Source organism: Rhododendron vialii, chromosome 1a, assembly GCF_030253575.1.
Source record: "Rhododendron vialii isolate Sample 1 chromosome 1a, ASM3025357v1".
Taxonomy (NCBI): Eukaryota; Viridiplantae; Streptophyta; class Magnoliopsida; order Ericales; family Ericaceae; genus Rhododendron; species Rhododendron vialii.
This window is the reverse complement of record NC_080557.1, coordinates 37,288,454-37,310,865: the sequence shown is the minus strand read 5'-3', so window position 1 is coordinate 37,310,865 and position 22,412 is coordinate 37,288,454. Positions and strand designations below refer to the sequence as shown.

Sequence of the window (22,412 nt, the reverse complement as noted above, 5' to 3'; positions counted from 1 at the left end):
TCTTCTTTCTTTTTTTTTTTTTTTTCTTTTTTTGAGAAAGCGGAACATATCATAAGCCAAGTACAAGCGTGTGCATGCAAAGGACATTATTGGTCCGAAAATACAGGAAAAAAAAACACAACAAAACCAAAACAAAACAACAGACATAAAGCCTCTCAGCTACAATGTCCGACCCAGTATTCCACTCGTGGACGTGAGTGGGTGGAGGATCACCATTGGATCTTGCACTCGCCGCAATATCCCCACTGGAACTCTCCAAACCATCTACGGGTCTAGCGATCTTGTTTTCTCAGTAATTTTTGGTATAGTGCCAATAAGGTGTAGGTCGAGGAATGAAAACATTGGAAAGGAGACTGTCCCTAGTCCTCTTTCTTTTACGTTTGATTAAGGGTTTGGATCCTCTCTAGTTACGCAAATCATCGGACCGGTTCAGTTTTAGTTTTTTGGGGCTCACTGCAGACCTACTGACATGATCGGAACTCTTCATTTTACAGAGCTTGTCAAAAAGATCAATCATGCCAAAAAGCACTTAATTAGATATTGGAATGTATTATCCTTGTATATCATGAGCTTCCAAATTGAGATAATTGCAGGTTTTATTTTATAGAAATAATTGTCTAAATAGGACGTGCCTCCACATTATTATAGCCACACCTGCGATCTTGCTATTGCCAGCTAGGGCTACAAACAGGTTGAGCTGAGCTTTAAAGTGTTCAAGGATTGGTGAGCTTGATCACAATTGAGCTCTGCTCGAATTGGATCGGTGAGCTTGATCACAATTGAGCTCGGCTCGAATTCGAGTCGAGCAAATGTAAACGAGCTGAGCTTGAGCTCAAATTCAAGCTCTCTGAGAAAACTTTAATAAATGTACAAATTGCTACATATGTCATGAATAGTTAACATAGACTATCTTAGGTTTTGCATGAATCGTCTCGTAGGCATGAGTAGTCTCTCCTAGCATAATCTATCTCAATTACTCTGAATCGCAAACTATTAAACCATTGCACGACTATATTTGAAATCTAGAATACACACAAGATAGATAGAAAATATACAACCCACTTTAGGAAATAAAAAGAATCCTTACCATGGAATCAAGATTTGAATAAAAGCCAAGAGTTTATGGAAGGGGGTGACTATTCGCAGCCTCGTATTTTCTCTCTTAACCCACTATATTTCAGTAAATAGTGGTTGAAAATCATACATAACATTTCGGTAAATAGCTGTTGAAAACAAGATTATATTTCGATAATTACATGTCGAATATATGTTCAACCTTCGGTAAACAACTGCCGAACATACATTTCGGTAAATAGCTGTTGAAAAAAATATTATATTTCGGTAATTGTATGCTGAAAATGTATCTCAATTTCTGTAACTAATTGTTGAGTATAATTGAAAATTTTTAACGGGCTAAGGGAGAAAATACGGGGCTGCGAATATCCGCCCCCTTATGGAATTAAGAACAATATTACTTGAATGTCTACGCCTATTTATCGGTTCAACCCCTCATAATGGGATGACTCTTCAAATCTTCTCCCTCTGTATTTATTCACTCCTAATTCTGATGTAAAAATGAGTTTTTATACTTTAATTTAACAACTCTCAAGCAAACTAGGAAACTCCAAACCAAAGGGAAATTTGGAAGGGAGTTGTACACAGAAAATATGAAACTGCTTTTGGACCCGTTTTTGACCTAGTAAACATCAAAATTGAAGAATTATTATTTCACGTAAACTTATAGCCCTTTATACCAACTTTGCAACCCAATTTGAAGCGCCTCAATCGGATATTTCAGTAAGTTTGGGTGTACATAGGAAATCTCTTTAAACAACTTTTAAAGTTCGTTTCTTTTTCAAAAGGTATAATCAAAGTCATGAAGAAACTTGATTAAAAAAAGAAGAAGTCATGGGCAAACAAATTAAATGGCCCAACTTTCGAGATGTCACCAAAATTCCGCTACGACATCAATTGCCAACGTGCTCTTTACTTTTCCAAAATGGAAGTGCAGATCCAAAACAAAGAATAACATGTGGGATACGTCTTGAGCCCTGCTATTCGCAAGGAAGATTACATGAAACTACACAAAGAAAAATGTCTTTGGGTCCATTTTAAATCCCAAAAAATTTAGAAAAATATCCATAAATTCTTTAAATATTATTTTATAGGACTCTGTAAAAAATCAACTCCAACGGACATCAATAATGGCCTGTTTGGATGGGGTATTGTAAAGTGGTGTTGCGTTATCCCCTTTTAACACATGGGACCCACCCTTATACCCCATTTGGCAGTCAAAAGCGGAGGGGGTATTCTCTTCACCCCATGTTCCACTGCACCACCTAATACCGTCTGAGGGGGTGTTGGCGATGGGTTACCTTTGACCAGTCGCTGTGGAATCCCCCCAAATTCTCCTCTTTTTTTGGACAAATCTATCCCTCCTAATCCCCCTTTCCCACCCCGAGTACCCATTTTACATTATCCACCATTCCTTATACCCCCTATTAATCATCCATCCAAACAGAGTATTATTTAATCCCCTTATCTAATACATTATCTAAACAACCTACTATTTAATATCCCCTCTATAAACATCACATCAATGTGGGTCATTCCTTATTATCCAATTCTCCATTCTTACATAACACCTCCAAACCTAATCTCGCATCCAAACGAGCCCTAAGTAGTATTACTTTTGGATTCGTAAGGGCGAACTGAGTAGTTTCGCCACTACGAATCCAAAAGTCCGATATCCTTTGGAGCTGATTTTTTACAGCAAGGCCCCATAAAATAATATTAAAAAATTTATGAATATTTTTTAAGATTTTTGTGGAACCCGAAATAAATCCAAACGCATTTTTTCTTGCATGATTCTCATCTAATTTTCCTTGCGATTAGAATTTCCGCATTTATTTTAAAAGTGTGGAAGTGAAGGGTGGAAAGCCCCAGTCTCGCAGTAATGTACTACACCTAGCTAGCACTATACTTTAGTCTTGTGAAAGAAAGAATATGCCACAAGTTTTAGTGGGTCGCTCTTTGTCTGACTGATTGGTTTATATTAGTCTTGGTAGTACTGCCAACAAGACCTTTTAAATTCTAATAGACAATGCGCAGAAAACTGCAGTCAAGTCCGCCGCGGATTGTGGCAATGATGAGAGAGAGAAATAAATATATCATATAGAAAGTCACGAATGAGAAAATCTTTTAATAGAGAATTCCGTGAACAGTTGTTTACGGAGGTGAATCGCAACCGTTCAAGAGTGTTTTGTACGATTTGGATGTTAATGAATTTTTTTCGGAAAAGAGTAAGTTTAATTTAAATCCGAACCGTCTAAAGCCGAAATGAACAGTCGAGATCGCGCGGCTCCGTGAATAAGGAATTCACGGAGCCTACGTGAATAAGCCAACCTCGTCACGAATATGTTCAAATATGGAGTAAAGATTAATGAGAATAGACGGAGGCAAGTGTAGTGCTAGTCAAGCGGTGAACACCATGTACTCTCATGCATTCAACAAAGGGGTCAAGCTCCACTAACTAAATATAACAATGTTAACTTCTGCCGAGAAAAGAAAAATCAATAGACGGAGATAAAGACCCAAAAAAAAAAAATTACATTTGAATCACTGGACAGATTTTGTTTCCTACTATCCGTTGAAGCTGGATGACTTCGGGACATATGCCAGTAAGAAAATACGAGAGGCAATTGCTCTTATGCCATTTTAGGCGCTCCTTCAATCGCTTTGAAATTTTCGAGTTGGATTTCAATACACTTAAAAAGATCGGCGTGTATCGTTTTTTTTTTTTTTTTAACCGTTGGGAAGTTCAGAAACTTACTATTTGAGTTCAAACAATGTCCACCTTTGAGTTTTTTTTTTCCTTTAAGTTTATGAGCTCTATTTTTTTGGGTATAAGGGTTGAAGATGAGGCTTTGATGTCAATTTGAAGATGCCAAAATGCCACATAAGTCTTAAAAAAAAAAATTGGCATATTCAATTTGAAGTCTAGCGTTGGAGGAAGAGTGGGTAAGAAGATTTTGGACAAGGGGATCCTGCTGACCACAAAGGTCGGCAGTTGTGTTGTCCCCAAAAAAACGGCACCATTTTGGTGCAAGAAATTCCACCATTTACATCAATAAGGACGTGTTGTTTCAAAATTCATAAAGCGTCCTGCAAATTCTAAAACTGTCCTTGCCAATATTGAATTCGAATTAAGCTAATTTTTTTTTTTCAGGAATCCATAAAACAACATTTTAAATCCATGGCGCCCACCACTTCAAGCTCGATCATGTAAGCCCCCATCTTAAATCCATGACAAATAAAGCAATGAGAACTTTACAAAAGTGAGAAAAAGATATCACAAATTCCATATGACCCTAATAAAGAGGTAAGAAAGTTGATCAACTATATCTATAAAGTACAGGTGAAATTAAAAGTACAAATGTACATATTTGTATACACAATACGGATCCTATAAGGCATCTCTTATTTTTCTTAAGGTGCGGACCACCCCTTTTCCCGATCAAATTTCGATAATCTAAATCATTCAATGGGTGCAGAATGTGATTTGAAGTGTTTCCACGAGAAATCAGCAAAAAAATATGACTTGAAAGTGCTTGTTTTGAGTAGTTTTTAATAGAACCGTTCAATGAAAACTGCTCAGAACAAGCACTTTTCGGTCATTTTTTTGCTGATTTCTTGAGAAAATCCTTAAAATCACATTCTGATCACATTAAACAGTTCGGATCATCGAAATTTGATCGGAATCATGAGGTCCTCATTTTAAAAAAAAAATCCGGGATCCCTTAGAGGTAGATGTGGCAATCTCAACCCATATTTTTTAATCCGCTCAAATTCGCCAACTTTTAACTCAACCCAACTTGCCCATACTATAAAATGAGTTGAATTGGATTCAACCCATAGTTACATGGATTTAAATAGATTGAAAATGAGTTCAATATGAGTTTGAAATTAAAAGACCCATTCTTGTACGAGAGTGAACTATTGTACTTCTCGCCTCTGGTACGCATACAAAACAAGAGTGAAAGTACGTTTTTTTTGCTAGAAAATTGGTTCAGTGAGATGCATCCTCACAAACTCTCTCTCTCGCTCTCTCTCTCTCTCTCTCTCTCTCTCTCTCTCTCTCTCTCAAAGATTTCATTATTCCAGCTCCGTTCCAGAACACCTTCTTAAAAAATAAGTATCTATTTCACATTTTCAAACTAAAAAATATATAAATGAAAAATAATTTTTTAATTTTTTTTTGCACCGTATTAAATATCTCAATGAGATCTATCAAATAAGATCCATAGTGATAGAAAAATTATTTGCATAAATATATGATTTTTAAGCTTGAAATTGCCTTCTTAAAAAATAATTTCTTATTTGGGTTTCTGGAACCCAGACCCACCAACCCCTGGAGCTATAAGATATAATCATAATCGAGGCTGCTTTTCAAAAAAATTTGCATTTGTTAATTTTTTGTCAATTTTTTTTGTGAATTATCCTTTCATTATGATGAGAGAAATCTAAAAATTAAAAAATTACTATTGAAATTCTCTTTTTTTTAATAAAGACAAACATAGGCCAATAAACCAATTTTTTAGTCTTTAAAAAAAAAAGGTTTAGATCATAATTTTTTACTTTTTCTATTCTTTTCGTTTAGTCGAACCAATAATCCACAACAAATTGATGCGAAACTAAATTAAAGTCCAAAATCTTGGATATTACAAAAAAATATTAGGGTAAAAGTAAAAAAAATTACTTTTCCGATTCCTCTCGTTAAAACGAATCGCTAGGGGTAAAAAGTTTGTCGCAAAATAAATCAATGTGAAAAAATTTGAATAAGGACAAAATGAAGAAAAAGTCCACAAAATGAAATACTCGGACAATTCCATAGTCCGGGGTTGGTTGGTTGGTTTGGTTTGGGGCACGGGAGAAATAATTGTTTGGTTTGGAATTTAGAGAGAGAGAGAGAGAGAGAGAGAGAGAGAGAGGAAAAGGGGTGGGGGTTGGATTGTGGGCAGAGATGGAAAGGTGGCAGTGGGTTTTTTTTTTACAGGCTGCACATGATTAATTTTCAGTTTTTCACCTTGTTCAGTGTGGGAAGGGGAAATGGGTTGGGTCGGGTTTGGGTATGGCCTAACCCATATTCGACCCAATCCGTTTCAACCTGCCTTCTATCGATTCATATTCGATCCTCCCACATTCAACCCACGATCTGTTTCAATCCAGACCCGCCCATTTACCACGTCTACTTATAGGATTCTAACTGTTAACATACATAAACAATAAGGGTTTTGTTAACATATGCCCCTAAGGCACATGATAAAGAGTACATTAACTCCTTCATTTATTATATTTTGTTTGGGAAATCTAAATTTGAAACAACAACCATTAATTCTTTTTCAAATGATTAACTTTTTACCTTTGGGACAGAAATACCCCCAGTTTCAATTTTCTGCCATTTTTTTTTTTGGTTTGTTTTTGCCTTTAAGAATTCCACATGCTTCCGGACTTCCACTGTTCCACAATTCCACCAAACACTCCACCAATCAAATAGGTAACCATTTACCTCCAAACTCTTCAGCAGCTAATTTGACTCATTAGCATTATCGAAATTCTTTCAAAAATTAAAAAACTCATATTTGATTTTTTTTTGTCTTTATTTAATGCCTTTTGCATTTGTATTTTTACGCATCAATTTTTTTAGATATTTGGTTTATCTCGACGTGAGCATTCATAAACAGCAAAATAATGATGATCGGAACTCAAATTTTTTTGAATAAAAACAAAAACAAGGGAAAAAAACTGTCTTCTTGGCTTATTTTGTGTTTTTTCAAAAAAAAATTGAGTTCTAATCATAATTTTAAAAATTTTCAATTCCTCTTATCAAGATGAAGTAATAATCGGCCACTTAATTCATTAGATTGAAATCAACATCCAAATCATGTATGATTCTAATATTTTATCAACTACTTCTTATATGCAAGGAGCTAACATTGTTCCAAAAGCAAACACAAATACTTTTTCATTTTAACGAATATTTTTGATATGAAGAGAGACAGACAAGATGTGGTGGAGGGAAAAAGGGAAAATTTTGATCAATTACTTTCACAAAAGTGGGTTTAATTAATCGAACATGATAGGATTAGAAGATGGAAACCCAATTTTTTGGTTTCAAGTACTAGATGAATTTTTATGTTAATATAATTTTTTTTAATAGATATTGCATTTGCTAATCTTTCATATCTAATGACATGAGTTTGTTGAATATTGTATTCAATTCTTTTAAAAAAAACAAGTCATATGAATATAATGGTCGTGAGATGGAAATATTTGCCGAAAGTTTTTGGGAGGGAATCTGGTATGTTGGATTGTGGTACTTTTGTCCAACCTGAAAAAATTACTCCTTTCAAAAAGGATTAATGAAAGAGTTTATGGCTTTAACTACAACTTTAGATTCCCCATACAAATAGTGTTAAATGAAGGAATTAATATGACCTTATCATATGCCTTGGGGGCACATATTAACAAAACCCAAACAATAATTGTAAATAATTCTACAACCACAAACGTTTAAACAAACACATGCACTTATAAGCCATGTGGGCTTGGGTGTACTGTGTACATGTGTTCGTCATGGTAGCATAGTTGCTTGAGAGAGATTCTAGACTTAGATCACATAATTTTTCTGTGGAATTTTTTGTTTCCGGTCTCAAAGTTATGTACTTACTAACTTTAGTGATTTGGGGTATTCTTAGAAAGATTTTTTTACGCTCTCGCTTCTGTTTTTTGCGCACGCAAAAACACGTTTTTTGTGGTTGGTTTGGCCTAATAAAAAAGATGGATTAAATTTTTTTCTCTATTCAAAATTTTTCGTATTTGCTAGTTTGCGTTATTTTTGTAAATTATTGATTCGTCTTGATGAGAGAAATTTAAAAAATAAATGATCATAATCAAAATCTTTAAAAAGCTCACTAAAGACAAAAATAATCCCAAACAAACAAACTTTCTGAATTAAATTTTTTTTTGAAACGGCAAAAAGAAAGCTTTATTAACTCATAACACAAAGTACAAAGTCATGGATACACCAGCCTGACCATCCACGACCCTCATCTCCTAACCACATGGAGTAAACTGATTTGGGCCTAACAGGCTAAGCCCAAAACCAGGAGAAAACACCTAAAACGGCCCAAGTTGGAAAGAATCCAACCCAAACCAAAATACCCAAAGGGCAAAGCCCAAACCACCTGCAACCCAAACCAAAAAACCCTAACCCTAGCTAAACTGCCCCACCATCTACCGCCATTGTCGTACGTGTAAAACAAACCACAACCACATAACAAAAAAAAAAATTGAATTATTTTTGACAAAAATTTAATTGGGTTCATAATTCTGCATTTTTTAAATTCATCTTGTCGGAACAAATCAATAATCCACAGAATAAAATTTAAGTCAACTAATAAATGTGAAGAAAAAAAAAATTGAGTACAGACAAATCTAGAATCTGACTTCTAGATCTGTTAGGCCAAACCCCCCTAAGCACAGTTATGGACCACGTCTATCGTCTCAAAGTCTAAACATGACTTGACTAGGTACAGAATGGTTTTAATTGGAATCTTGTTTGGTGTCAAATCAAATCAAGACTTCTCTTATGTCCTAGGAAATTAAACAACTATTAATGCAGACAAAGAAATTTCAAGAAAAGTACAAGCAAATGGACCAGTACCTATAATGGTGGCAAACTAATTAGGACATGGAACTAAACTCTGCCGTATAAAATAGGGGGAAAAAACCCTATTGAACTTTACGCGTGTGCGTGAAAAATTATAATATGTCGAAACTATATTCGCGGTTTTAGTCGTTCAGGGTTGGTGGACGAGTTAAGTATAAGCTAGCTAGCGCAGAGTTATTAAAAAAATTTGACATTAACGTTATAGTGCATAGCCTTGTATCCTACGCACAGCACCGAACAAAATTGTCTTTACCTTTTGTGGTTGTTATTTTCGTGTTCATGGGAGACGAGCATATATGTTATTTGTCTAAAATGAATGGCCTTTGCTCTCAGCACATCATTTGTAAGCACAAAAATTGGACTGATAAATTAATGATCGAGCTGAATGAGTGGAGCACTTATCATTTAAGTTCGGTTTCAAAACTTAACAATCTTGAAAAATGAGTCTTGATTTATTTATTTGGCAAGCTGATCTTGAATGAACTTTTAAACGAACAGATTCTGAGTACAATGATTTTTTTAAATATTACTACAAGTTATATTAGCCGAGTAGTGATTTGTTCAAATTGGGAGTAAAAAAACTTCACGAGCCGAGCAGTGACTTGTTCAAAAAAAAATTTATTTTTTGAACGGCAAAGAAATTTTAATATCTTTGAAAAAGGATTACAAAGTCTGAAGAAAACAAGGATAACCAGCATCACAATCCGAAGCAGACATTCCAACCAGGTTGACACATAAGCTCTCTAACAATATCATATATCATCCAGGATCCTAAGAAAAAAAGAAGAAAGCAGGCCGGCCAGGAGCCAACCCAAGCAGAAATAGAAACAACAAGTGCATACCACAACAATATTGTTTCAGAAGTAGACAATACACTGGTTTGTTCAAACTTGGTTTGAAAGCTTCACGAGCTTCAAGAAAAATGATCAAGCTTTGTTTGTGAATGAAACAAACGAAATCTTGAACCAGAGCTTTCAATGAGCTAGCAAACACGAAGTGAAGTAGCTTGGTTTGTCTATCAACCCCAGTTAATTAATTAGAATATAGTATTACTCTCTTTTTTGCAAGCTATATAGAAATCCCAAGGACTAAGGCCCCGTTCGGCTAAATAAGCCAACTAGCTTATTTTTTTGTTCTTATTCAATTTTTTTTTTGTATTTGTTAGTTTTTCGTCAATTTCTTGGGGATTATTGCATCGTCATAACTAGAGGAATCTAAAAAGTAAAAAATTATGATCGAAATCCAATTTTTTTTTTAAAATTAAGACGAAAAAATTAGTTTATTTTTGTCTTTATTAAAAAAAAGAGGATTCGATCGTAATTTTTTACTTTTTAGATTTCTCTTGTCATGACGATATAATAATCTCCAAGAAATTGACGAAAAACTAATAAATACGAAATTTTTTGAATAAAAAAAAAAAAAATAAGTCAGTTGACTTTTTTAGCCGAACTGAGCCTAATTCAAATCTAATAGTAATGGTTAAAGAAGTAAGGAAAAGTAAACTATGGAGTACTTGACGGGGGTGGGGGAAGAAGAGTTTGGTTGGTGCTTGAATGCTTAATTTGCTGGCCTCTATAAAAGGGAGGTGACATTTTATTGCTTTAACATAACTTCCATACCAACTTTTGAACTACACACATATTTATACTTAGTTCTCTAGTTGATCATTTTCCTCTTCGATCTAAATGGCTGCTTTTCATGTAACTATGTTCTACAAACCTTTTCTCCCTTCTCTTTTCCTACTCGTCCTATTTCTCCCTAATCTCCACATAACAGGTCTCTCTCTCTCTCTCTCTCTCTCTCTCTCTCTCTCTCTCTCTCTCTCTCTCTCTCAGGGGTGTGTGCTCATTTTAAAAAAAGACATGCATAAATATATATTCGTTCGTACATTCTAAATGGGTGTTTGACAATGGTCTTATATATTTCTTTCTCTTTGTGGATAGTACCCATTTAATGCAAAACAAATTTGGAGGTTTAGGAATAAAATTTGAAAAAAAAAAACATTTTCTTTCTAATTGGATCAAGATTGCTAAATATTGACATTTTTATTATTGTATTGAATTGGTCTTAGACTTGATCCACTAAAACAATTCAAGCAATTGATTAGTTTTGATAGTTAATTATGTTATTAATTTTCTCAGTAAATAAGTTAGCTTTATATTATTTTTAGCACAAATGTTTTATTATTCTTTTGTCATTGCTTATTATAATTTCTTTTTTGTAAAATTGGCGTGGTATTGAAACCATAACGTTAGCGGTGCCTCCACTAACTTTGATTTCTGGTTCCACCACTAGGGTCAAGTGACTCTACTTGCCATAAAATACATTACACGCTTCGCCAGCCTTGATACAAAGTTTAATTTCTTGGATGCATGAACTAAGTTTTATTTTATTATTTATTTTTTTTGTCATAGTTTATACATTAGTGGGGGTTAGCAAAATTTCGTATATTATGTGATATTGTCACATACATGACCTAATATATCAACTGATCATGGGCCCCATATATAGGTGGCGTCATATTAATTAGGCCGTTCTAGCTAACTTCTAAATGTGGTGCGTAAATGTGATGACCGTGTTCAACATTAATTGATCAAAGACTCTTCAGATATTATTTTTTGGTGTGTGTAACTGGAACAATATCTGGGCCAGATCGACCAAGGATGGAGCCAGGAGGGATTAGTGGTGGCGGTTGCCACCCCAACGATTTCAAAGAATGCTATCGCCACCACAACGATTTCAAAAATACTATTAGTATATCAAAAAAAAAAAAAAATTTCTCCAAATTATATAGAGCCGCCACCACTAAATTTTTTTATCTTTTTTTTTTATGTAAAAAGGCTTGTAGTTATCTACTTTCTTTTGTAGTAAAGGAGGCCCAAAAAATAGTTCAAAACCAAATTCAATGAGCAAAGTGAAAATATTATGAAACATGCATGAGGCCCAAATTAAACTCAGTGAAATCAAAATAAAAGAAGAGAGCCTTTTTGTTTTTTGTTTTTTTGAAAGTGAAAAGCAGAGAGCTGAAAAGGTACAATCTGAGGTACAATACTTTTTTTGTAATACTAATACGTTCAATACGTATTATGTTCTCTTTTTGGAATTCATTTATCTTTTTCTATTTTGTTCAAAAAAACATTTGCATGAAGAGCCCAATCTTGAATGTATTCATTTTGGATCTTTATCGAATTTGATCTTGATTTACGTATCGTTGTTTGATTTCTCCGGTTTATACACAGAGCAATGCTCGATACGCAGATTTATGTGTAGAGATCAATAAACAACCTATACAATATGTATGTATCTGGATTTGTGCACCTAAATATGCTGGAAATAGATTTTTCCCAAGTGTTAAACCCACCACATATTGGCTAAATGAAGTCGAATTCATGCAGATGCACAAGTAGGAGTGTGCAACGGAAGACTAGGCAACAATCTACCGTCCAATCAAGATGTGGTCCAACTCTACAAATCCAACGGCATTCGAAGGATGAGAATATACGATCCAAACCCACAAGCTCTCCAAGCCCTTCGGGGATCCGGCACCGAATTCATACTTGATGTCCCTAACAGCAATCTCGAGGGTCTCGCTAACAATGCTGCCGCTGCAAGAAAGTGGGTCCAAGACAACATCCTGAACTATTATCCGGATGCTAAGTTCCGGATCATAGCTGTTGGGAATGAGGTCAATCCCAATGGCGGTGAAACGGCTCGCCTTGCTCCATTTGTGCTCCCTGCCATGTCAAAGATCTACGATGCAATTGCCTCTGCTGGCTTAAAGGACCAAATCAAGGTTCTCTACTTGATATAACCTTTTAACCATACTACAGACACACATATTGAGACACGGATCCAAACAAACATGCATGTGTTCAAAATCGTTTGATGCACGTAAATCCCACATGATGCATGTGGAACATAGACAAACGGTTCTCAATTCCTATATGTCCAGACATGTGTCTCTGAAGTATTTTTCAATTTTATCCTCAGATTTTTATTAATTGCTCTAATTGCTAATCGATTTTTGTGATCCTTTGTATGAATGACTCTAACCTATTCAGTGTCTAAATTCCCAATAGGTTTCCACTGCAACATACTCGGAACTCGTAAGCAACTCGTATCCACCTAGTAAGGGCTCTTTCAGTGGCGCATCGGGATCTTTCATGGGACCGATCATCAACTTCCTAAAGAACACCAACAACCCGCTACTCTTCAACATATACCCCTACTTCAGCCACATCGGTGATCCCCAAAATGTGCCTCTACCTTATGCCCTTTTCACAGCAACAAGTGGCTTCCCACAAGACGGGCAGAATCAATATAGGAACCTTTTCGATGCCTTGTTGGATGCCGCCTACTCTGCTGTAGAGAAGGCGGGCGGACCCAACGTGGTAATCGTGGTGTCAGAGAGCGGATGGCCGTCTGCGGGTGGCCCTGCAGCTTCGGTGGAGAATGCAGGGACTTATTATAGGAACCTTATCAATCATGTGAAAGGAGGAAGTGGGAGTCCAAAGAGGCCTGGGAGGGCTATTGAGACTTATTTGTTTGCCATGTTTGATGAGAATCAGAAGACTGGAGCAGAGAGTGAGAAGCATTTTGGGCTTTTCTCCCCCAACAAGCAGCCCAAATACCAACTTAGTTTCAACTAAGAAAGTTGTGAGTTATAGCCAGGCATTAAGAAGAAATAGATGAAAGAATAAGAAATAATGTCAGGGGAAAGATAAATGTATTTAATGAATAATAAACCTAGGCTTCTATGTGCCTACAAAGGAAATAAGAAATGGTGAATTTAATACTCCTGGCCATGTACTTTCCTCTGGAGATATATCAAGCATTACTTTTACTTCCTAATTAATATACTCCCTCCGTCCCATATTTTTTGTCTTGTTCACTATTTGGGACCTCTAAAAAAATTAGCTATATCTTTTAATTTATAATGTTTTTTATATCAGATATGAATCTTGTTTGATAGATTTCAAATACTTTTATTGAACAAAGTTTTCAAAATCGTAAAAACCAATATAGATTGTGTAACGCCCCGACTTTTCGGAAGCAAAATAAAAATAAAATTTTAAGAAAATTTGCTAAATAATATAATTTTCCAAAATAAAGTTTAGCTATTACAGTCACAAGATAAATTTGTTGATTCAAAATACATTAATTTCAGAGCTGACTCTAGGCTTGATACAAATCCGAAACATACTCGATCTTCGTTCCTGATATTCTTTCCGTGTTGAACTGCAACATCTTTGAATCATCTCAAGTGAATCCTGCGCCCTCTAGCAAATTGATCGCCGAAGCAAACAATTTGCCAGGATACAGACGTATCCGTGAGTGATAAATCACCAAGTAGAATAATCCAACCCAACCACCCATCTTACTTTACAGTTAGCAGGTAACAAGATAATTTTTTTTATAAGCATATGACAAAAAAATTCTGAACCTTTGGGCTATTATTAACATTGGATTTTAATTTGGTTTAAAATTAATTAACTGCGAACTACATATCATTCTGTATTTCGTATGAAAGTTCTTATAAGTCGTCATAATGTACATTTCACGAAATTCGTCATTTTTTATTAATTTCAACTTAGAAAACTCATCTCCGTTAAAGTAATTGTAACCTGTCAACAAAATTCGATAAGCTAATTACGGAGCCCATACCAGCATAAAATCAAGAATGTCAATCAATTTTGATACTTCTCATGGTAATATTATTTTCAAATGTCTAAGTTCTTAGAATAACTCATTTCTAAGAATATCACCATTTTGGTTGTGTTCTACGGAGTAATAAATTTTGTTTAATCTGAAACTAAATTTTTCTTTTTGGATTTAAAATTTTTTTTCGTTGTCTCATGTCATGGGTGTCTCATGTCATGGGTTGCCCAAACCTGCGGACTTGGGGCTTACATTTCATGGTTTTGTCCTCGGTCTCTGTTGTATACTTGAGTATATATGTGAAGTGTTGTACGAACCCCATCCATATCCCATTGATATATACTCACTGACACACTGTCAAAGTGATTTTGGGCTCCGTGTACATTGAGTCCGCACATTGATGTGAGTGTATGTAAATTCTATAATTTTATTTTTTCATGAAAAGAAAATGTGTAATTTTCTTTAGGAGAGAGTGATCCTCTCCGGTCCCATTTTGAAACTTGGCAATCCAATTTGAACCATTTTTGGACCCTTCTTGTCCCCATTGTAATGATTAAAATTGTCCATTTTTTTTAATAGACCAGTAGCTAGCAAACATCGACTATTTTAAAAACTATATAGATCATATATCGCTTGATATATTTTTGTAACACATTTTTTAGCAATTTTCTGCCTCACAAGTCTAAGCGAAAATCCTCAGGCATAAGGTGTGAGCGCGGATGTGCCAAGACTTATCTTTTCTAACGTCAAAAGACTGAAAGCTTTTAATCAAGCTTCTAATTAGGACGAGTGCGTGTGATCTAAAGGGCGAGATCACGGAGTGGCTCGCTCTTTGTCTGACTGATTGGTGATCTCAATTTTGAGAGAGAGAGAGAGAGAGATAGATTTGGACTAGTTCCCCACATCTACCTTCGTCTAGAATTGATGGTTTACATTAATCTTGGTGGTACTGCCAAGACCTTTCTAAATTATACAATAGACATTGCTTAGAAAACTGCAGTCAAGTCCCGCCCTGATTGTGGCAATGAGAAGAAATAAATATACCACATAGAAAGTCACGGAGAAAATCTTTTTAACGGAGTGTGGGCTCTCCGACCGGCGCGCGTCTGAGAGAGTCGCCATCTGGATTTTTTAGATGAATGATCTGAGAAACCGATGACTCGTTTGAAAAAGGCTTTTGGTCTAGCGAAAAACGTCGAGGCTTTGGGTCTGGGAGTCACGTTACGAATGGAGAAGGTTTTGTCGAAAGCACTCCACTCGCCAGGTGAAAACCAGTCTCTACTAAACATTTTCAAAGGGGAACATTTTCATAAATCTTTTGGAGAATAATAAGCAAGTAAGAGGGGAAGGGACATGGAAAATATATCACGTTGACGTGCACGTGGTGTTATCTGTACAGAGGTGACAAAGATGATGCAGTGTATGAAAGAAAAGGTAAGCTTCTTGACATACTGTCTGGACCACTGCAATCTCCTTCACGGCATATTGTAATGCCGAGCACGGCTTTACAATATGCCGTGCGGGGTATTTGTTCTATTGTCAGGCTGTCATCAGCTCTAAGAATATTACGTGCAACATTTTGAGAGGCATCCGAAGATATTCAGTCATGGATCGCCTTAGGACAGTACCATTTCATCAAGCCATGAAAGTAAAACGACTTTCAGTATGTTTAATCGCTTAGAATAATCAAGAAAACCTTGTTTATAAAACGGAACATGGCTTGTAGATATGGCCTTATACTAGAGGTGTGCACGGGTCGAGTTCGGCCTCGAACCCGACCCGACATTGTCGGGTATCGATAAAAATTTTTTTTTTTTTGGCCCCGAACCCGAACCGAATGAGTGGGAATAACCGTCCGCGTGCCCGATTTTTTTGGGTCGGGTCGGGTCCGACCAAAACTGAAATAATCTATATGAATTGGTCGGTTTTGGTCGGGTCGGATAAGAAAAACAGCACCCCGAGCCCCGAACCGAAAACTGATTTTTTTTCAAAAAATGTACCTGACCGAACCACATGTTCGGCCCCACCCGAAACCCTTCGGGTCGGGTCGGGTCCGTCGGGCCACGGGTTTTTTGCACACCCCTACCTTATACTGAAAACACCAGTGACTGATTCCTCAACAACAGAAACAAGCCTTATAAGAGATGGCTTCGGTTCAGACAGTTTAAACAAGAAAACAGTAACTGATAAAATGCTATGCGTCTGAACACATTACGCCGGTCGGCGTGGTGTCTTCAGGACCGTGGCTATTTTATTTTCTGAAAATAATTTTTTTTAAGCCAAAACTTAACTAAAAGGGGTTAAGCCTGATAGGAGAAAAGCTCCCTCAGGGGTAAGACTGAATCTAACCCAAGGAAACTTGATTTTTTACCTTTGATCTTGAGCTTCGATGAGGACGGATGGCGGTGGATGAACGTTGGTGAAGTTGGTTAAAAAGGTGTGGATGTGTGTAATAGATAGGTATATTGGGTAGTTGGGATTTTAAAGTGAGTGAAAGGACTCACTTTAATGGTGAGGAGAAAGATTGAGGACTTTTGGAAAGAAATAGCCCAGAAAATATTTTTAGAGCAAACTTTCTCAAGACTTGGAAGTGAGGAATGTGTGTAAAAGCTTGATGAGAGAGAAAGAGGATTCCCAGGCCCCATTTCCCTTGAGTGGAGAGGTGTATTTATAGGCAAGAGCCAAGGATTTTGAATTCAAACGGTGAAGGTATTTTCTGGACGGGCTAGAAGTGCTTTTTCAGATTAGCCAACTTGTAGCTGTGGCTCAATTGGGAGTGGCCGACAGCTAGCTGAGCTAGTCAGAACTTTATCCAAAATGCCGTACGGTTTACCTCATGACCTCGTGCGGCATAATGAATGCTATTATGCCGTGCGGTGTAGAAGTATGTTCCGTGCAGTATTCTAGGTCCAGTCCGGGATTTTTGGGCTTTTGGTTTGGGCTTTGGGCGGAAGGAATCCCTTATCCAAGCTTGCAAAGGTATTACTTCCTTTATTTTATCATCGAGATGTTCAAAGACTCTCCGAGGTCCGGATTGGAGTGTCTACAAAAAAAAAATCAATAGACGGAGATAAAGACCCAAAAAAAATACATTTGAATAACTGGACAGATTTTTTTCCCTGCTATCCCTTGAAGCTGGATGACTTCGGCCTTCGGGGACATATGCTAGTAAGAAAATACGAGAGGCAATTGCTCTTATGCCATTTTAGGCACTCTTTCAATCGCTTTGAAATTTTCGAGTTGGATTTCAATACACTTAAAAAGATGGACGTGTATCGGTTTTTATTTTATTTTAAATTTCGTATCCATACCATGACTGTCACTGGTCTGACCGCTAATGTCACTGGTCTGACCGCTTACGTGAGAAAAAGAAACTTTAATTGCTATCAAAGGAATTTTTTTCCTAACGAATCGGAGTAATGCAGAAGCTATCAAAGAATTGAATGATATTCCCAAGAATACTATAAAATGAATTCTTCTTAATTTCCAGAATATATTGACCTTGCAAAGTTGTCAACCTTTTAGAACATCTCCAATAGGAGATGTCAAAGCTGAAATGGATAAATTAACGGTTATTTTCGGCTTTAACTCTCAATCCAACCTATCTGTCTTCACTCATGCCAAAACTGACGTGGCTTTGGCATCACATACCTGCCTGCCTGCCAATTATTACAGCTCCTACCCTGTATGCCAATTTTCAAAATTTTACTGTTGAGAAGTTCTAAAACTTACTATTTGAGTTCAAACAGTGTCCACGTTTGAGTTTTTTTTTTCTCTTTAAGTTTATGAGCTCTATTTTTTTTCGGCATAAAGGTTGGAGAGAAGGCTTTGATGTCAATTTGGAAATGCCAAAATGATACATAAGCCTTCAAAATAAATTTGGCATAGTCAATTTGAAGTCAAGCATTGAAGGAAGGCTAAAACCCTTTTTCACAATCAGACAGCATTTAGCTTTTTACATGCAGTACGTAGAGAGAACATCTTCCCTCAAAAATAAAAAATAAAAAAAATTAAATAATAAAGAGAACATATTTGATGGGTTTCAAATTTGCCGATCAACGGTTTGCGTCTATGCTGTTGTGTAAGTTTTTCTTAAAACGTTTCTATGCTGTTATAATATCTATCATCTTGCAGATTTTTTTTTAGGTTGATCGTTCTTGGGTGTGAACTAATACACTATATTCTTATGTCATTTCATGTTTTGTTTCCGAAATGACTTCGTAATTAATAGTCCTAGAATTAACGGTCCCTATATACGTGGGGTACTAGATAACCCTAAGAGGAGGGAAACTCCTTTAAACAAAATATGAAAAATGACCAAAATACCCTCTCTTCTGAAAGTACCCCTCGTCTTAAACATATATGGTGGAATTAGCATGACTCTAATACCATGAAGAAATTTTGAACCCAACCCAAAAGATATTGGAATCCAGTTATTAGCTAGGTAAGAAGATTTTGGACAAGGGGATCCTGCTGACCACAAAGGTTGGCAGGTGTGCTGTCCCCAAAAAAAACGGCACCGTTTTGGTGCAAGAAACTCCACCTTTTTAAGCCATGTTTGGTACCTATTAAATGGGCGAAAAATTAATGATTTTTTTAAAAAAAATTTGTGGGACTTATAACAGGTGCTACAAAGATGATTCAAACCACAAGTTATTTTTATTTTTTTTGGGTACTTGAAAAAAGATAGCTCAATTCAATATCGGTAAGGACGCGCTGTTTCAGAATTCATAGTGCGTCTTATGAATTCTGAAACACCCTACAAATTCTAAAACTGCCTTTACCAATATCGGATTCGAATTAAGCTTCTTTTTTTTTTCTTTTTCAGGAATTCATAAAAGAACATTTTAAATCCATGACAACAGGGCCGGTGAAGGGTACTACCTTAGGCGCCCACCACTTCAAGCTCGATCATGTATTAAGCCCCCATCTAAAATCCATGACAAATAAAGCAATGAGAACTTTACAAAACTGAGAAAAAGATATCACAAATTCCATATGACCCTAATAAAGAGGTAAGAAAGTTGAACTATATATCTATAAAGTAAAGATGAAATTAAAAGTACAAATGTCCATATTATTACACACATCACAGATCTTATAAGAGATCCTTTATTTTTCTTACGGTACGGACCTCCCTTTTCCCGTTCAAATTTCGATAATCTAAACTATTCAATGTGTGCAGAATGCGATTTTAAGGGTCCCTAAGGAGAAATCAGCAAAAAATATGACCAGAAAGTGCTTGTTTTGAGCAGTTTTTAATTGAACCGTTCAATGAAAACTGCTCAGATCAAGCACTTTTCGGTCATACTTTTTGCTGATTTCTCATGTGGACCCTTAAAATCACATTCTGATCACATTGAACAGTTCGGATCATCGAAATTTGATCGAAATCATGAGGTCCGCATTTTAAAAAAAATTCAGGATCCCTTGTAGGATCCGGACTATTAGTATACATAAGCAATAATTGTAAATAATTCTACAACCACAAACATTTAAACAAACACATCACTTATAAGCCATGTGGGCTTGTGTCTACTGTGTACATATGTTTGTCGTTGTAGCATAGTTACGTTGCTTGAGAGAGATTATGGACTTGGATCGCATAATTTTTCCGTGGATTTTTTTTTTTGTTTTCGGTCTCAAAGTTATGTACTTACTAATTAACTTTGTAATTTGGGGTATTCTCAGAAAGATATTTTTAGGCTGCTTCTGTTTTTTGCGCACGCAAGAACACTTTTTTTGTGGTTGGTTTGGCCTAATAAAAGATTAAATTTTTTCTTATTTGCTAGTTTGCGTCATTTTTGTGAATTATTGGTTCGTCTCAATGAGAAAAATATTCTAAAAAATAAATGATCATAATCAAAATCTTTAAAAAGCTCACTAAAGACAAAAAATACTCCCAAAAAACAAACTTTCTGAATTATTTTTGACAAAAATTTAATTGGTTTCATAATTCTGCACTTTTTAGATTTATCTTGTCGGGACAAATCAAAAATTCAGGGAGGAAAAAAAATCAACTCAAAACTAACAAATGTAAAGAAAAGAATTGAGTACAGACAACCTATAATCTGGCTTTTAGATCTATTAGGCCAAACCCCCCTAAAAGTTATGGACGAGTGGTGCTACAGTTTCCGAGGACCAAGGGATTCCGATCGGATCCCGAACTCCGTCGGGCCCATTTCGGCCACCGGACGGCAGATCCGTGCCGTCCAAATTAAAATTCTAAAAAAAAAAAAATGAGTAGGCCTACGCGTGAATCAATGGCATCCGATACGTGTAGGTGTACGATCCAAACACTCCATGATTTTGTATATACATGTAAAAACATACATACATACATACACACACACACACACATATACACACACACGGAGCGGTTCCGGGGACACCCAAAAAACCACCTAAAAAAACACCTTATAGTTCCCAATCCAATTGTGATGATCCGAGCCGCTCAATGTGATCAGAACGTGATTTTAAAAGTACTTGTTAGAAATCAGCAAAAAAAATGACCGAAAAGAGCTTGATCTGAACAGTTTCGAACAGTTTTTTATTGAACGGTTCAATAAAAACTGCTCAAATCAAGCCTTGTCCCGTCTTTTTTTTTGCTAATTTCTCGCGGACACCCTTAAAATCACATTCTGCACACATTGAACGGTTCGGATTATATATATATATATAAAAATTACATTCTGATCATTTTTTTTGCCGATTTCTCGCGAGTACCCTTAAAATCACGTTCTAAAGACATTGAGCGGCTCAGGTCATCAAAATTTGATCGGAAAAAGGGAGGTCCTTACTTTAACAAGGTAAGGGCGCCCTTACCTGATTGAAACTATATATATATATAGACACACACACACACACACATCGGATGTCGTTGATTCTCGCGTAGGCTCACTCGTTCTTTTTTTTTTTTGAATTTTTGGACGGCTCGAATCAGCCATTCGGTAGCTGTAATGGGCCCGGCGGGGCGTCGGGATCCCTTGGTCAGGAACCGTAGACTTTCTGGTTATTGAGCACGTCGATCGTCTCAAAGTCTAGACCTGACTTGACTAGGCACAAAATGGTTTAATTGGAGTCTTGTTTGGTTTCAAATGAGAAGACTTGTCTTGTGTCCTAGGAAAACCATTATTATTAATGCAGACAAAGAAATTTTAAGAAAACTACAAGCAAATGGGCCAGTACGTGGAAAATAGGGAAAAACTCTATTGATCTTTACGCGTGTACGTGGAAAATTATAATATGAAAACTATATTCAAGGTTTTAGTCATTTAGGATTAGTCGAGTTTAGCTTAAGCTAGTTCGGAGTTATAAATAAAATTGACATTAATGTTATAGTGCATAGCCTTGTGTCCTACGCACGACGCTGACAAAATTGTCTTTACCTTTTGTGGTTGTTATTTTCATGTTCATGGGAGACGAGCATATATGTGATTTGTCTAAAATGAATGGCCTCTGCTCTCAACCACATCATTTGTAAGCACAAAAATTGGACCGATAAATGAACTGAATGATTGGAGCACTGATTATTTAAGTTTGGTTTCAAAACTTAACAATTTTGAAAAATGAGTTCGATCTTGATTTATTTATTTGGCAACCTGATCTCGAATGAACTTTTGAACAAACAGATCCCAAGTACAATAAATTTTTTAAATATTACTACAAGTTATATTAGCTGAGTAGTGATTTGTTCAAATTGGGAGTAAAAAAAAACTTCACGAGCCGAGCAGTGACTTGTTCAAAAAAAAAATTGTTTTTTGAACGACAAAGAAATTTTACTAATCTTTGTAAAAGAATTACAAAGTTTGAAGAAAACAATGATAACCAGCATCACAATCAGAAGCAGACATCCCAACCAGCATCACAAGGATGGACCTGACTTGACTAGGTACAGAATGGGTTTAATTGGAGTCTTGTTTTGTAACGACCCGGATTTTTGACCTAATTTTTTTTAATACAAATTTATATTGTTAAATTTTTAATTCAATAATTAATTAGATTGAATAATTAAAATATATTA

General features: G+C 36.0%; 1 protein-coding gene across 1 annotated transcript; it reads left to right on the top strand.

The window, feature by feature from the left end:
• The first annotated feature begins 10,337 nt into the window (after positions 1 to 10,337).
• Positions 10,338 to 13,586, top strand: LOC131336084 (glucan endo-1,3-beta-glucosidase-like). The gene is made up of 3 exons (XM_058371778.1): positions 10,338 to 10,507; positions 12,127 to 12,524; positions 12,811 to 13,586. Exons 1-3 carry the CDS (start codon positions 10,417 to 10,419, stop codon positions 13,378 to 13,380), a joined length of 1,059 nt encoding a protein of 352 aa, XP_058227761.1. The 5' UTR covers positions 10,338 to 10,416; the 3' UTR covers positions 13,381 to 13,586.
• Positions 13,587 to 22,412: the final 8,826 nt, after the last annotated feature.